Source organism: Felis catus, chromosome A2 (assembly GCF_018350175.1).
Source record: "Felis catus isolate Fca126 chromosome A2, F.catus_Fca126_mat1.0, whole genome shotgun sequence".
Taxonomy (NCBI): domain Eukaryota; kingdom Metazoa; phylum Chordata; class Mammalia; order Carnivora; family Felidae; genus Felis; species Felis catus.
Window position 1 is genome coordinate 154,380,717 of NC_058369.1, and position 15,016 is coordinate 154,395,732.

A 15,016-nucleotide genomic window follows, 5' to 3' on the forward strand; every position below is an offset into this window, starting at 1 on the left:
GTGAGGGGAAGGCTGGGGCCCTTGGAACAGGACTTTGAATTCCAGGTTAGGACCCAGAATATGGGAGCTGTAACCGGGAATAGAGGAAGGGCATAGAATCAAGGAAGGAGATTTGGGGAATGTCTTCTGAGGAAGAAAAGGGAATGATTAAGAGCAAGGAAGGATACCTCCTTGGAACTAATGCAGAGAGAGCAGCCTGACAGCACGACGGGGAGAGGCAAACAGGGGTAGTGTGGCCATGAGCTCAAATCTGCAAACCAGCGGACCTCTCACCAGGACAGTCACAGCAGAGGACCTGTGTCTCAAACTGGCTGCTCTGAGCTGCAGAGGGCACAGTGAAATTACATTTACATGCTGGTGGCTCTCTTGTTTCTTCCACAGGAGCAAGCAGAAAGCTCCTGTCAGCGCAGAGGGAAAAGCAGGAATGTGGCTCTGCGCCCAGCATGTGGCCTTGGGCCATGGCCCAGTTATTGGGGTGCATGACCCAGGCCCTGCTGCCAGAACTGGTCTCGTCATGCCTGAGGTCACTGCCGGGGACAGGGGCCCCTCTTCAAGGTCTGTCACTTAGACGTAGACGAGCTAACACACCGCGTCCAAGATGGCACGCAGGCACCCTCTCTCTGCGGAGGAAAGAAGACCTGCCCTGCAAAACCAGCATGAAAACCCCCTCAGATGGGGGGCCTGCCACAGGGAAAAGCTGGTTTGGGGAAAAACTGGGCTGTTTCACACATGGGTGTGCTGGCCATGGCCACAATAACGGGAAAGCCAAGGGCAGGACCCCATAGGCATAATAAAGCCGCATGACCAAATTCCACAGACGTACTCTTCTTTCTGGACTTTGACACTTTAGAGGGAACAATGTGTCACTTCTGTTTCCGGCAGCCACTGTCCCTAAGTTTTAGAGGACAAGTCCATGACTTGTCCCACAAAGCAGCACATAAAATAAAGAAACAGCACGATAGAAATGCTGCTGTCATCAGCAGCTGTTTATTCCCCAGAGTTGTTTCTACAGGTTGCCCTGTCCGGCCATTTCCAGAAACGTCTGTTACCCTGCTGGGCATCCTGTTGCAGGATGGACAAATTTATCTCTTTTGCCAGAACACAACACAACACAACACAACCAGGAAGAAAACCCAGGCAAGATAAGGTTTAACGGTTTAATGTTACCAACATTTTCCTTAGAGGTCTTTATGGGTGAAGAGATCTAAACTTTTTATTTAAGAATTTTTTATTTAAGTTTTTGACCTAAGTGCCATGAGTTCTGGTCCCCGTACAGATCTGTGGTGCCACTGCCACAATCAGGACCCGGAGCACTCCCATCTCCCTGAGTCCGCCCGGCCCTGCTGCTCACTTCCCCAAGTGACAAAATCTGATCTCAGTGCCAGGTCTATTTATATTCGGGGGGGGGGGGTCACACTCAGTGCATTTTTATTTGCCACTATAAGTTCTCATTTACAGAAAGAAGAGAACTAGAACTCCTTCACTGGAGGGCAGTGGATGATGAAGAAGCGACACCAACAGTTTGTCTCTCGTGTGCTGGCCAAAAAATTTTATTCTGTGGTCATCGTTTACATAAATCAGGTTGTGACTGAAGAGCACACATCCCCTGTCACAAGCAGCAGGACCAGAGGGGGCTCCAAATATGGGAAATGCTATGGACCAGTCTACCTGCTGCCCATGAGCATGCACACCCAACACACCCGCACCAACACCCACTCACGCCAATACTCACACCTCCAACACACACACACACGAAACCCACATTCGGCACCCACACGACACATACTCACATATCCAAGACACCCAATGTCCACACCCACCAACACACACTCATACACACCAACACACTCACACCAACACCCAACACACATACACACATGCTAAACCCACTCAACACACCCACAATATACACTCACACACACAACACACACACAAAATACATACTCAAATATCCAACACACCGACACATCCAATACCCACCCCCGACACACAATCATACCAACACACTCACATGCCATCGGACGGTTTCTGAACAGTCTCTTACGTCACTCCAGTCTTCGCTCCTTGACCTTCTGATGTTGGCAGAGATGGCGAGTGGACGCGGGAAGTCCCGGCAGGTGTCAAACGCAATACACCTTCACGAGGCTTCCAGGGTGCCGTTCTCCACTCTCCGAGGCCCCTGTGCCCGGCCCAAAGAGCGTAGTACTTCACAGCCTTCCTCCGGCTCACCAGTGGCAGCAGGGTGGCGACAGCCCATGCCCTCAAGTGAGGAACAGCGCCCTGTCTTTCTATCCACACCAACACAGTTCCGTCACCTCTCCCTCCCGCCTCAGAAGGGGGATGTCGCTCCTGTTCTCCGATGCTGACCCCTTCACTGTTGAGCTGGACACCGTCCCTCCCTGACGCTGGAGGAGACCCGCCAAACACACTCCCTGCACGCGGGCCCTCCTTCGTTTAGCACCTGTCAAAGGTAAAGCACGGTAGCGGGTCTCCACATCGATAGAAATGATGAAGAAATCATGCACGATCCCAAGAAGCTTGGGAATACTGGGGATGTTGATAGCTAATAATGACACACACAGGCCAGACTGAGTACAGGCTAGACCAGAGGCGCCTAACCGTGAAGGGAGCCCAAGGGAAAAGCATGATGGTTATGACAGGCGCCTCAGGCCAGGCTAGGCGCACACAGGTGAGTCAGACACACGCAGCTTGTTCGTTTAGTACTTATAAAAGCTTTGGCAACGGCGGTGATTTTTCCCCCGTAAGAGGAAAGAACAATGAGCCTCAGAGAGGAGTGGGAACTTGCCTAAAATCACACAGCTATACGGGAGCAGGTCTGGAATTCAAAGCCAAGTCCGCTGCCATACATGGCGATGAGGAGAAGAACGGTGGTAAAAATGCCCGCGGCTCACATTTACGCAGAGCTCACCATGCGCCGAGCTCATGTGCAGCAACGCTCAAGCAGCCGCGTTCTCTGCGGGAAATCTCTGTTCGCTCAGCTCACACGTATGCAGACAGAGTTGAGGGAGTCATGTCTAGCATGTGAGTAAGGTCCCCCAGGGAAGCAGGTAAGAGGTTAGAGGCCCAGAGGACGGCACCGTCTTCACACCTTCAAGGTTCTCTAGTCGGATCGTGCTGTGCTCGACCCCTTCTCCGTGCTAGGGGAGTCGCTTCTAATTTTCTGCAAAGGTATAATGGGACATGACAGATGTTGGCTGATTTCAGGGAACTAATCTGTTAAAAGCCGAGTCAGCTGTCTTCAGGTTTTAAATTGAAATCTCACAGGTGGAAAGGCAAGATGCGAATGACTGTTTCTGGTGAGATGTGTATGGTCCCCCAAAGGCTGCCACTGCAGACCCATACGATCGGGTTCAGGGATGCCGGACGTCACGGGCCCAGGGTTCGGGTGACCAGTGACAGAACACAAGCAACCGGGTGTGTGAGGGTGTCTGCCGTGTGGCAGTGTGAGCTGGGCTAAAACATATGGGGCCACCAATGCCATTCATTCATTCATTCACGTGGCCGCTTAGCCATTGACTCATTCAACAAAGGAGCCATAGGGAACGGTGCCTGCACCCGTCCTGAGTGTGCTTGGATGACACGGGAAGAGGAGCAGTTCCCTCCACCTCCCGCCACTGTGCCCTCAGGCCCCCGCCCCTGCCCAGGTATTCTCTCTCAGAACCCAGCCCATCTCCCACCTCCCGCAGGCACCTAGTCAGCTACAAAAGGAAGGTGGGGTGGAGGCTGGATTTGTTAATGTCAGCTCTTAAGTCCTATCTCCAACTTTCTAAAACACCAAAGTTTGGAGTTCGACTCTGAATTCTTAGCCTACACGGTCCTTACATTTGCCTCAAAGGGCATTTCCCTTTTAGTCGCTTTCCATCTAAACACACCTCACATGTGATTGGATTGGCGGGGAGGACCCAGAAGGAGGTCTGGGCGTGGTGCTGTAGCACACACCCCGGGGCCTTTCGGGCCATGGGTGTGGTCCCTCTGATTTCAGCTGGTGACACGTCCCCTTTCTTTTCTGCTGCAGCCTCCTCTCAGTCTGCCCCAGCCCACAGGGTCCTCACACCAGCGTGGCCCCCACACAAAGGCACAGGACCCTCAACCTAGGGGGGTGGGTGCAGAGTCCCAGCCTCCGGCCCTTCCAGGGCCTGATCCCAAAGGCCTTCAGTGGCCCCCTTGGAGGGAGAATGGGGCAGTTCCCTAATTTTCCTGTCACTTCCCCATTCCCTATGTCTCCCAGAAGGACTCTAGGCACCCAAGTCCTGCCTCAGGCTCTGCTTTGGGAACACCCAACCTGAGACCTTCATTCCCACAACGCCAGCATCTGCATCTCTGCCTGGGGACGAGGGCCCATTACCCAGGGCCCAATACCCAAGACCAAGAGCCCGGATCCTCCAGCTGGCTTTAAGACTGGTCAGCAGCCAACAGGGCTGAGGGAGAGGGGCGACTCCGGGCTTGTCTTGCACACTCTGCCTCCTCGGTTTAATAAGAGATGTCTATGCCGGGGGACAAGGGCAGTGGAACCTAGCACACCCAACCACTGGCTCCCCAAGGACAGCTCATTCCGTTACAGATTTGGGGGCAGAGCCGCATAGTTGAGGGCACTCCTACTCATTTCTTGAAACCTCAGCACAAAGCACAGTGTCTGGCACATCTTCGGAATTCAAAAAATTACTTGTTCGATGCATAAATGAGGATTATAGCTCCAAACCCGCTGTGGCTCGAGGGAGAGCCCAGCAGCTACAGCGCGGTAAGTGCTACATCTATTGTAAAGCATGAAGAGAGTAACCCGCATCATCTCCTCTGCCGCTCATCTGCTGTCTCACCTCACCCGACCAACCCACCTCCTCCTAACCACCCACCTGCCAGTTCACCAACACACACGTCTCCTACCTCACCAACTACTTTTGGATCTTCACTGTCACCACCACTGGGACATAAGGGGTTTGATCACAAGCAAAGGGGTTTGATCACAGGTGAAGGGTCAACAGCTCGATGCCAGGCCGTCACCGGCAGCTCTGTTCTCCCATCTCAACCGGGCACACGGTATGCCCGCTGGGGGGTAGGCAAGGGGTGAGAGATTTTGGAACCCCCGCCACCCAGAGGAACAGTCCTCAGAGGATAAAATGATGATGGTGGGGGGGACGGTGATGGTGATGAAGAGCAGGTGGAAGGCAACTTCTGGACGTGATGGATCTGTTTACGGCGGACTGTGGGGACGGTTTCACGGTGCACACTTATCTCCAAACCCGTTACGTTGCACACGTTAAATATGCACAGCTTTCTGTATGCCAGTCATACCTCATTAATGTTTTAACAGCAGAATTAGCTATAGAGCTTGTTTAAATGTATGTCACCTGGCCCCACCCCCAGAGAGCCTGTTCATTAGATTTGCTTTGCAACTCAGGAATCTCCATCTTATTTTTATTATTTTTTAATTTTTTCAAATGTCTTACTTATTTCAGAGAGAGAGAGAGACAGAGGGAAAGAGAGAGAGAGAGAGAGAGAGAGAGAGAGAGAGAGAGAGAGAGAGAGAGAGAGAGAGAATGTGAGCAGGGGAGGGGCAGAGAGACAGGGGGACACAGGATCCAAAGCGGGCTCTGTGCTGAGAGCAGACAGCCTGATAACGGGGCTCAAACTCACCTACCGTGAGATCATGACCTGAGCCGAAGCTGGATGCTTAACCAACTGAGCCACGCAGGCGCCTCAGGAATCTCCATTTTTGAGAAGTACTTGGGTGGTTCTGGGGCAGGAGGATCCTTAGATTACACTTTGGAAACAACAGGCTTACGCCTCGAGGTCCAAAGTGGTTCGGGCCCAGCCCCAAAGCTGTGGGTCTGGCCCACTGTCCTCAGGTTTCGGGACACGTAGTTGGTATCCCTGCAGCAAGGCAGGAAGCTGGGCCAAGTTTCCGGGGCATTAACGCTGCTCAATCTCTAGGGTTGCTCGGCTTTGCCCGTGTGGTCCGTGAAGGTGCAGGTTATTTCACGGTCTTTGAAGGTGTGAGTGTGTCTTTGCACGTACGTGCCTGTCCGCTGCGTGTGTCCGTGTGTGTCCTTCCCTGAGGTGGTGTGGGGGACACCTGTGCCCGTTGGCATCTCTGCTGCAGCCACGTGTCAGCTTCTGCCACCAAGGCGCCACAAGGACACCTTTGTCTGCAAACGCCATGCACGGGTTTACGCTGTGGCACGCGGCTGGTGTGCACGAACACTTGCATACGTGGGTGCGCGTAGAAGGGAAGGGCACTTGGGCCGATGTAGTCGAGCACACACGAAGCTTCCCACTTGAGCTTTCCAGTAAGAAAATTTTAATTTCAAATTATTTCACCGTACGGTTCAAGGTCCCAGAGATGAGTAAAGGGAAATTGAAGATAACCTACCAGCTGGACGACTTACTGGTTACTTCTCAGACAAGCTGCAGCCCTAAAAGCTTTCACGGATTTATGGCCGTCTCCCTGGGTGGATGGGATTGTCAATGGGTTGAGTATTTCACTTAATACCCTCAAACTGGAGCCTTGTCCTGTTGTTATCTGCTAGTAACAAAAGACTCATTTAAAAAGCCAATGCCTGCAATGTGATTGGTTTCTACACTCTTCAATCAAACCTAACTTCTAGTCAGGCATCTTTTATACTTTATTATCTGTACAAGTTACATAATTTTTGAAACTACTTACGTTTATGGCTTTACGAAGCTATGCCCCTCTTCTGAAGTGACTCAGAGTATGGCGTTTTAGAATGTGCCATGTCCCCTCCTGATAGAGAGGCGATCATGGAGGGCTCCCAGTTTGGGGTAAGAAGGCCAAACTCAATCCACAGGAGAGAAAACAGTCCCAGGGCCACAGACAAAACCACCGACTCTGACCCACCATACGGCCAAACACAGGCCCTGGTCATAATGGGGTCCAGATGCAAGAGTGTGGATGGCCCCGTTGACGTTCTATCAGTGACTCAGTAGAACACAGTGAGCTGGGGACACACAGGGCCAGGAGAGGGGTGGAAGCCTCCTGACCCTTCCAGAGCCTATCACTCAATAGCAGGGGTGGGATTTGAAACCAGGTTCCAAAGAGACGAGAGCTTCGGAATTGTGCCTTAGAGAAAGCAAAGTCAATAAACAAAAGAAAGCAAAACTATCCCCTCTAGGCCAATTATGCAGTCACAGTACCTGGAAAGTTAAATGCACTAAAAGTGTTTTTATACTGGGAGGGGTGGGGGGAGGCATCATAATCCAGGGCTTATTCCTAAACAACTAGTACTGTCTCCTAACCTCTGCGTTTCCCCCACTCTGTTTTTCTTTGCCATTCCCGTTGAATAACTTCATTAACATCCTTAACTTCGTTCAATTACTCTGTTGTTAAATCCCAGCCTCATATGCCTATGTTAATGTCCACGATCAGACCTGATTCCCCTAACCCTTACTTTCCGACTCAAGCCTTCAGCTCCTTCCAGATGTGACCATCTTCCCTCATTTATGCCGATCCTGGTGCCTCCCAGGCTCCCCTACCCCCATCTCTCATTTCCTGTAAGACCCACCTCAACATTCCTCCGATACAGCTCTTGCTCTATAAATCTTCCCTGTTAGCCCATCTTACAAATTCTTTCACTGACTTTGAATTTCTTTAACTGGTTTGCTCATGATTTGCTCCCTCCAGGCTCAATGAGTATCTGCAGAGTGATCAAACACTGGCAATAGCAAAACGTCGGAATTACACTCCGGGTGATTCGTTTGTGTCCTGTGATCACCTCAGAGACACCATAAACTCCTCCAGATGAGTGATCTCTCCTTACCTCGTTCCCTTTAGTAGGTCTACCACAGGATGCACAGTAGGTACCTAGTGAATGGCAGATGAATGGAACTGAATCAAAATAGACCTTCACCCCACCTAAAACAACCATGTAACCAATCTGAAGACAGACTCTGCAACCAAAAGAGTCAGACAAAAAAAAGGTCAGATTATTCTAAAGAAGGAGATTAGCTGGCCATTTTTTATGTCCTAAATTTTTATGCCCATTGTTTTTTTGAGGTTTTAGTAACGGTCTTAAGTGTTCCAAATTAAGTCTAGACGGAGTGTTCTGAATTGCCAGAAACAAAAAGAAATCCACACATCTTAATCACTGACTATCCTTTGCCTGAATGGCATGTCTTTCCCTTTGTTTTTCCTGAGAGTAGAGCTTAATATTTGGTCCTGTTTTTAGTTTGCTGATCACGCCTATAGTGGAAATACCCCCATGTTGATTTACCATTGGCTTTCCCTCCACCAGAAAACAACAACAAAAAAGCAAACAAGCCCCACAAAAACTGGTATGGATGTAGATCAAATAAGGAAATGGCAGAGACTTCCGAGGTGAGGTAACAAAAGTAAGTTACCTATGACTCCGTTTCTTAGGGTGTGAGCATGTGAAAAGCGAGACCATTAAGGAAATCTTTCTCCCTAGCAGTATTTCTTGGAGTGGACCTGAGGCCACCTGCACAAGCTCACCCCCAACTGTGTACAATGAAGTATGTGTGCGTGGGGGGGGGGGGGGGTGAGGTGGGGGGGGGTGGAGACTCTCTCTGGAGGCGCTCCTCTGGAATTCTGATTTGGTGGGTATGGGGCAGGACCTTGGTAGAAATGTGTTCTTAACAAGCTCTCCTGGTGATTCTTATGCACAATACAGTTTGAGAAGCAACGGGATTTGGCAGTTAACTATGTAACAGACCTTCAAGTTGGAAGGTCAAGTAGGAAGGGGATACTCATGCATCAGGTATAAAAAACTAAAAAAAGGAGCCTCTGTTTCCTGAAAAACTCACAGTTGAGCTTGCCGCCGCAGTAATATGCCCCCAACCTCGGCCACCCCAAATGCCAGAGTTCCCTCCCCATAACACCACCTACTTTTCCAGGTACCTTGGGCCGAGGACAGGAACGTCTATGTCATACTGTTTCCACATCACACGTCGGGCAAGGGAATAAGATGATATTTAATACTGTCCCATTTAAAATAAGGAGGGACAGGCTTAAGCGCCCGGCTTCGGCTCAGGTCAGATCTCAAGGTTCGTGAGTTCGAGCCCTGTGTCAGGCTCTGTGCTGACAGCTCAGAGCCTAAGCCTGCTTCGAAAACTGTGTGTCCCTCTCTCTCTTCCCCTCCCCCACTCACACTCGGTCTCTCTCTCAAAAATAAACATTAAAAAAATTAAAGTAAAATAAGGCAAGGGCATGCAAGTGTCCTCCTCTTTGAAAGGGAGAGGGGCGCCTGGGTGGCTCCGTCGGTTAAGCGTCCGACTTCGGCTCAGGTCATGATCTCACTGTTTGTGGGTTGGAGCCCCACGCTGGACTCTGTACTAACAGCTCAGAGTCTGGAGCCTGCTTCGGATTCTGTGTCTCCCCCTCTCTCTGCCCCTCCCATGCTCATGCTCTGTCTCTCTCTTGTCTCTCAGTAATAAATAAACGTTAAAAAAAAAAAAAAAAGAAAAAAAGAAAGGGAGAGATCCCCAGGGGATAATGTACCCAGCATAGATATAGGGGGGTGCTGAGGGAACCAAGGGATCCACAGAAGGACAGATGCAGTGTGCTGACTTCCTTATCCCAGGCAGCTCAAACAGACACAGTCTCTCAAGCTGTGGCTGTAAATGTCTTCCTTCTCGGATTAACAATGGACAATTGCAGATTTTCTTTCCATCCCCAGTCCCCATAAGAGGCAATGCAATTGGGAAAATCAACTAGATAAATGTGGCCTGGAGTTGGCTGTCCCTCAGAGCTAGGACTAACACAGATAGAGCTGAAGACTGTCCTCAAACACCTGGATTGCTCTCTATGGTTGCCAACTACTCTGGGATTCAGATGAGGCCTGGGGAAGGAACAGAACATAGGGCTCAAACCGGGCTGGCTTTCATGTTGGCTGTGCCCTTGAATCCAGAGCTGGGCACAGAAAGTCACTATACGGACCCGAAGCAAGCTTTTTGGCCAAAGTGACCCTGAGGAGGAAGAGGTCAGCCTGCTCAGAATTTTGGTTAACAGTCATCTAAGGGCCAAAGAAAAGGAGTCACATCACACCCAGGTGGAGGATCTTCCAAGAGTAACGGGGGTGCAGGGGCCAGAGGTAGAAGTTGGGGAGGGGGGAGCTAAAGAGAGCCTTGGGACTGTCTGCAAAGAAGCCTTCCACGCCCACCAGATGCCCTGAGCTGGGTCCCAGGCCCCAGGTGCAGACACAAAAGCAAAGTAAACTGCAGAGACCATCTGGTGGGAAAGGGACAGGCACAAGATGGTAAGATGTGAGGACATAAAGAATCTCAAAGTCAAAGTTACTGGATCCATCAAGTTGTACTCTGACAACTTGTATGCATTGCCTTTTTTAAAAAAAAGAAAAAAGAAAAAGAAAAAGAAAAAGAAAAACAACAACAACAACAATCAGTCCCACAACCCTGGGATCATGACCTGAGCCGAAATCAAGAGTTGGATGCTCAACCGACTGAGCCACCCGAGCACTTCTGCATTGCCTTTTGAACAGTTTTTAAAGGTCCTTTTATAAGTCGCCGTGTTCACTTTCTAGTAAAGGCAAATAACACTGGTACCTGTTCGCTGAATGGCAATTTAGGGTAACTGAGTAATAAAAGCCCGAACACCAGCTATTCCTCAACCAGACCTGCGAAGGTGACAGGGCGATCACGCCGCCCAGAGCTACCCCTGGAAGAAGGGCACTTTCTAAAGAGAACATGCGTCAGCTGTCTCACCGCCGCAAGTCCTTGTCCTTCAACCCTTCCCTGGGGGTTCACGCAGGGCCCTATCCCGCAGCCTCCAAGCTCAGGCCCTGCCTCCCCCTTGGCCACGGCGCGGCTCATGGTTTCCCTCTCCACGTGGCTCCAGAGCAGACGGACAGACAGCAGACTGCAAGCGTGTGAGCAGTAGAACCGTCCCTCCCGGAGCTGGCAGGGAGGCAGGGAGGCCAGGAGCGGAGGTCAGCAGAGGCTCCTCTTGGGCCGGGGAGATGGTGTGTCTGTGCATCTGGATGGAGTGGGAAAGGAACGCTTGGGGAAGGACTGGGGTAGAGCCTGAAGAGCGGCTGTGGCCCAGCCTCCTAAAGGGGAGGGCGGGCCAGGGCCCCGAGACACAGCAGGGGTGGGGCCCAGAGGCCGTTGAGGCCCCACTGGATGACGAAGGGGCGGGGACACGACCTGTAGGCTCAGACCTCCCAGGGAAGGAGGTGTGAGGTTATCTGCGGAGGCCTGCAGGCTGAGGGCGGTAAACGGGGCAGGGAGAGGGCAGCCTCGGGGATGGGTGACCAGTCCGCGGGGCCCACGCGCCTCTGGCACATTTCGCAGCCTTTCTCTGTGGCCGCGAGCATCAGGGCAGAAGGGCTCGGGCACACACGAGTCTTGGGACTTTGGTTTTATGGCCTACACGGCAACCTCTTAAATGCGGGTCGGCCCTGGCTTCTCACAGCAGCTCAGCTTCGCTCCTCGCCGACTTCCACCCTCGCGGGCCTGCTCACCGTCGCCTCAAACACCGCCCATCACGGTCTCCCCAGAACGGACTCTCCTGCTTCCCGTTCCTTCCCGCTCCTCACACGCCGACCACGAGCTGGACAGTGAGCGAGGCACTCGGGCGTGGTGACAGTGAGCGTCACCAGGGCGCATCGTCCCAGCAAGCCCGAGGCCGGTGACCGGACTTCCCCAGCCGGTGGGCGAGGAAGTGAAGGCACGGAGAAACAAGGCAACAAGCCCACGCCACACAGCTCAGCGAGAGGGGCTATCCGGTTCAACCCCGGCTCTCTCATCCGGGGACCCACTAGAGCTGCTGTTTCCAACCCTAGCTGCTGTGCTGGGATCCCCAGAAAAGCTGTTAAAATAACATCCGTGCACGACCCCACACCCAGAGAGGCTGATTCAGCTCGTGGGGATTAGGACCCCACCCGGCTTATTTTTCAACTCCACCCCTCACCACCCCCCCCACCCCCGCAGGTGACTGCAACACACGGGCCAGGGCTGGGAACAAGTATGCCAGAGACTCCAGAGGGTCTGGCCGGGGTGTTGTGCTGTACCCCGGGGCCCAGCAATGTGCCTGGCACGCGCTGGAAGGGCAGTCAATCCTTGCTGACTGACAGAAGGAATGCAAACGCCACACTCCCCATCCAGGGCTCCGAACCTGGAACTCCCACCAGGCATGAGCTGACTGGCCCCTGGGCCACACCTCACCCTCCTGCCCTGCCTCCTCCCTGGGGACAGAAAAGTCATTCTCCCCGCCTCACCTTCGTCCTGCCACCCGGTTCACCCGCCTCAGTGCTTGCTCCATGTTTAAGGATGCAGCTGTGGCCCCTTGGTCTGGTATTTCAGACCCCAACACCCCAGTTTATCCTTTCAATCACGTCTGCCACCACCCAAGTGCCCCGCTGTGCGGGCGGGGGTCCTCCTCATCTCCCGTGCAAGTCTGGAGCCTTCCTGCAGCAGTGACTCCGGTAGTGCCCGCCCCGTCCAGGCCTGGATCCTTCTCACCCACGAGGACCTAACTGCCCGGCGGTGCCCTTCACCCCAGCCTCCAGGGATTCCCTTCTGACTCCGAAGGTCTATGCCGAGAAGCCTACTTGGCTCCGGTCTCGCATGGCCTCTGACCATCATTTCCACGTGCACGTGTCCTCGTTTTCTGACTAAACTAAGATCACTTGAGGGCAACAACCGTGGGCACGTAATTTGGCTTCTCCCACAGTGGCCGCCACCGCCCACGCTCTGTGAGCGCCGCCGGGCCCTCGCCATTTCGTCTCTGTGAGAGTGGCCTTACCTGTAGTATCTGGACTGCAGGTAGGTGGAACACACAGCCTTGGACACGTGACTGGCCGAACCGAAGTCGATGACCTTCACTCTGTACGGCTGCCTAGACGGATCTACCAGCATGATGTTTTCCGGTTTGAGGTCGGCATGGATGAGACCGAGGCTTTTCAGCTTCATCAGGGCTGTGGCTACCTGCTGGAGGACTGGGCGGATGTACTTGAGGGGCAAGGGGCTGAACTTGTTCTGCTTCAGAAAGTCATAGAGGTTCTGCTCCAACATCTCAAAGACCAAGCACGTGTGGTTCTTGTGCTGGAAACACTCGTAGGCGCGGACAAAGTTGTAGTCGTCGGCGCTCTCTGTGCTCAAGCGGGCCAGGATGCTCACCTCGATCTGACCCTGCCGGGCATACGACGGGTGGTTCTTCAGGATTTTGATGGCCACGATCTCATTGGTGCCCCGTTTCCAGCACTTGACCACTTGCCCAAACGTCCCTCGGCCCAGGAATTCTAAAACTTCATAAGTGTTGGTCATGGAACACAGCACCTCATGCTGGACCAGCTGGTAATCACCCTCGCTGTTGGAGCCACTGTTTTTGGAGGTGGCAGTCGATGTGGTGGCAGTGGCTACAGTGGCCCCACTGGCATTATTCTGAATCATGGGTGGATGCTCTTCGATGATCTGCACGCTGCTCGTGTTCTCAATCTCCTCACTCTTACGCTTGAGTCCACATTTTTGGTAGGTATCGAGAAGGCTCACAGTGCTGCGACGCATCAGGTTGTGTGGTCCGCCGAGGACTTGCCCGGTGACAGAAGTGCTACTTGCTGATGTTACGACTATGTGCCCGGTGCTTCCTGGGAAGATGATGGTCTGCTCGTAAGGTAGGCTTGGGTTTGGGATCGGCAAGGAGGTGCTGACGGTTGTGGTGGCTGGCTGAGAAGGCGGGATGTTCTTGCTCTGACTGTACACTTTGCTGTGGGAGCCGTACCCAGTCATGTCCCAGGCGGAACTCGGCTCCACTTTCAGTTTCTTCACACTACAGAAGGCACTTGATTGAAGGGTGTGAGGGGAGAAGACTTGCACATGTGAGGCCATACCTAGGAGGAAAAGAAAGGGAAAGACACGTATTTTAGTCGCCACGAAACGGACGAGCTCAGCAGATTCATCTCAGTTGTGACCGGTGGCTTGGGTCCTAGACAATATTTTCCTCCCACTTCAAAGCAAGGTTGGGAAAGTGAATCTATCCACCCCGCCACCCCGGGGAAGCACATTCTGGTCACTCAGTTCGTGGGGCCGAGGAGTTCGTGTTCCGCCTGCCACTGTGGGGGGTGGGGAGGGGGAGAATTGTACAGTCGGTCAGGAATACAATCAAGACTCAGATACAGAGTTGGAATATCAGGACTTTGCTCGTGACTTATTTGTTTTCATAAATACTGTTTGTGATACAAACAGATTCTTCCCCAATTCTCGCTGGGTTGCGATCCTACTAAAACCGAGGACTGTATCAGGTGGCCCAGGTAACTGTTAGACTTAATTGTCCCACATGGTTTGCTACTCCTTGTCACAGACCCTGTTGGGTTAACTCGTTCGAAGAAACATCTTCCTCTACGGGTCCAGGCATGGCGCCACTCATGATCCGGTAGCTTCTGGATGAATCGTAATTACCCCCTGGGATCTTAGTCATCTTAAATGAATTCTCTAGGGCTGAGTAGATCAGCAGTTAGTCTGATGCTTTCATTTAGATGGTCTAAATAGTACATTTTGTCATTTATTTTGTTTTATATCATTGAAACCTTTACTTTTTTTGTGGGGGGGAAGGAGTGGGTAGCACCATTTATGGGCTCTACTCAGTAACTTTTCCTGCTGAATTCATCTATCCATAAATTTATCTATAAAGTACTGTTCTTTCGTACCAACATCTCAGCCACAATTTAGATAACCTCAGAAATCTATTAGACTATAACTCTGGAATAGTTGCACAATTTAGAATTTTGGTGATTCTAAAAACAAACAAAAATCATAGAAAAGTATCAAGGAAAAATAAGGCAAAGAAATGAGGAAGGTAAGTTCTTAACGGTGAAAGTGAAAACAAACACTGCTCATCATCTAACTGTAGTTGATAAACATTCGTTTTTTTGAGAGAGAGAGAGAGAGAGAGAGAGAGAGAGAGAGAGAGAGTGAGCAGGGGAGAGGGGAAGAGGAGAGAGAGAGAATCCCAAGCAGACTCCATGACCAGCGTGGAGGCCAATGGGGGGCTCAGTCTCACAACTGTGAG

At 52.0% G+C, this 15,016-nt stretch overlaps 1 protein-coding gene across 7 annotated transcripts in view; it reads right to left on the reverse strand.

The window, feature by feature from the left end:
* Positions 1–15,016, reverse strand: part of HIPK2 (homeodomain interacting protein kinase 2) — a 190,266-nt gene that overhangs the window by 116,712 nt on the left and 58,538 nt on the right. For all 7 annotated transcript variants that reach the window (XM_045052836.1, XM_023250619.2, XM_023250618.2 and 4 more), the window contains exon 2: positions 12,755–13,838. In XM_045052836.1, the coding sequence (XP_044908771.1) occupies positions 12,755–13,838 (1,084 nt within the window). The remainder of the gene's footprint in view (positions 1–12,754; positions 13,839–15,016) is intronic.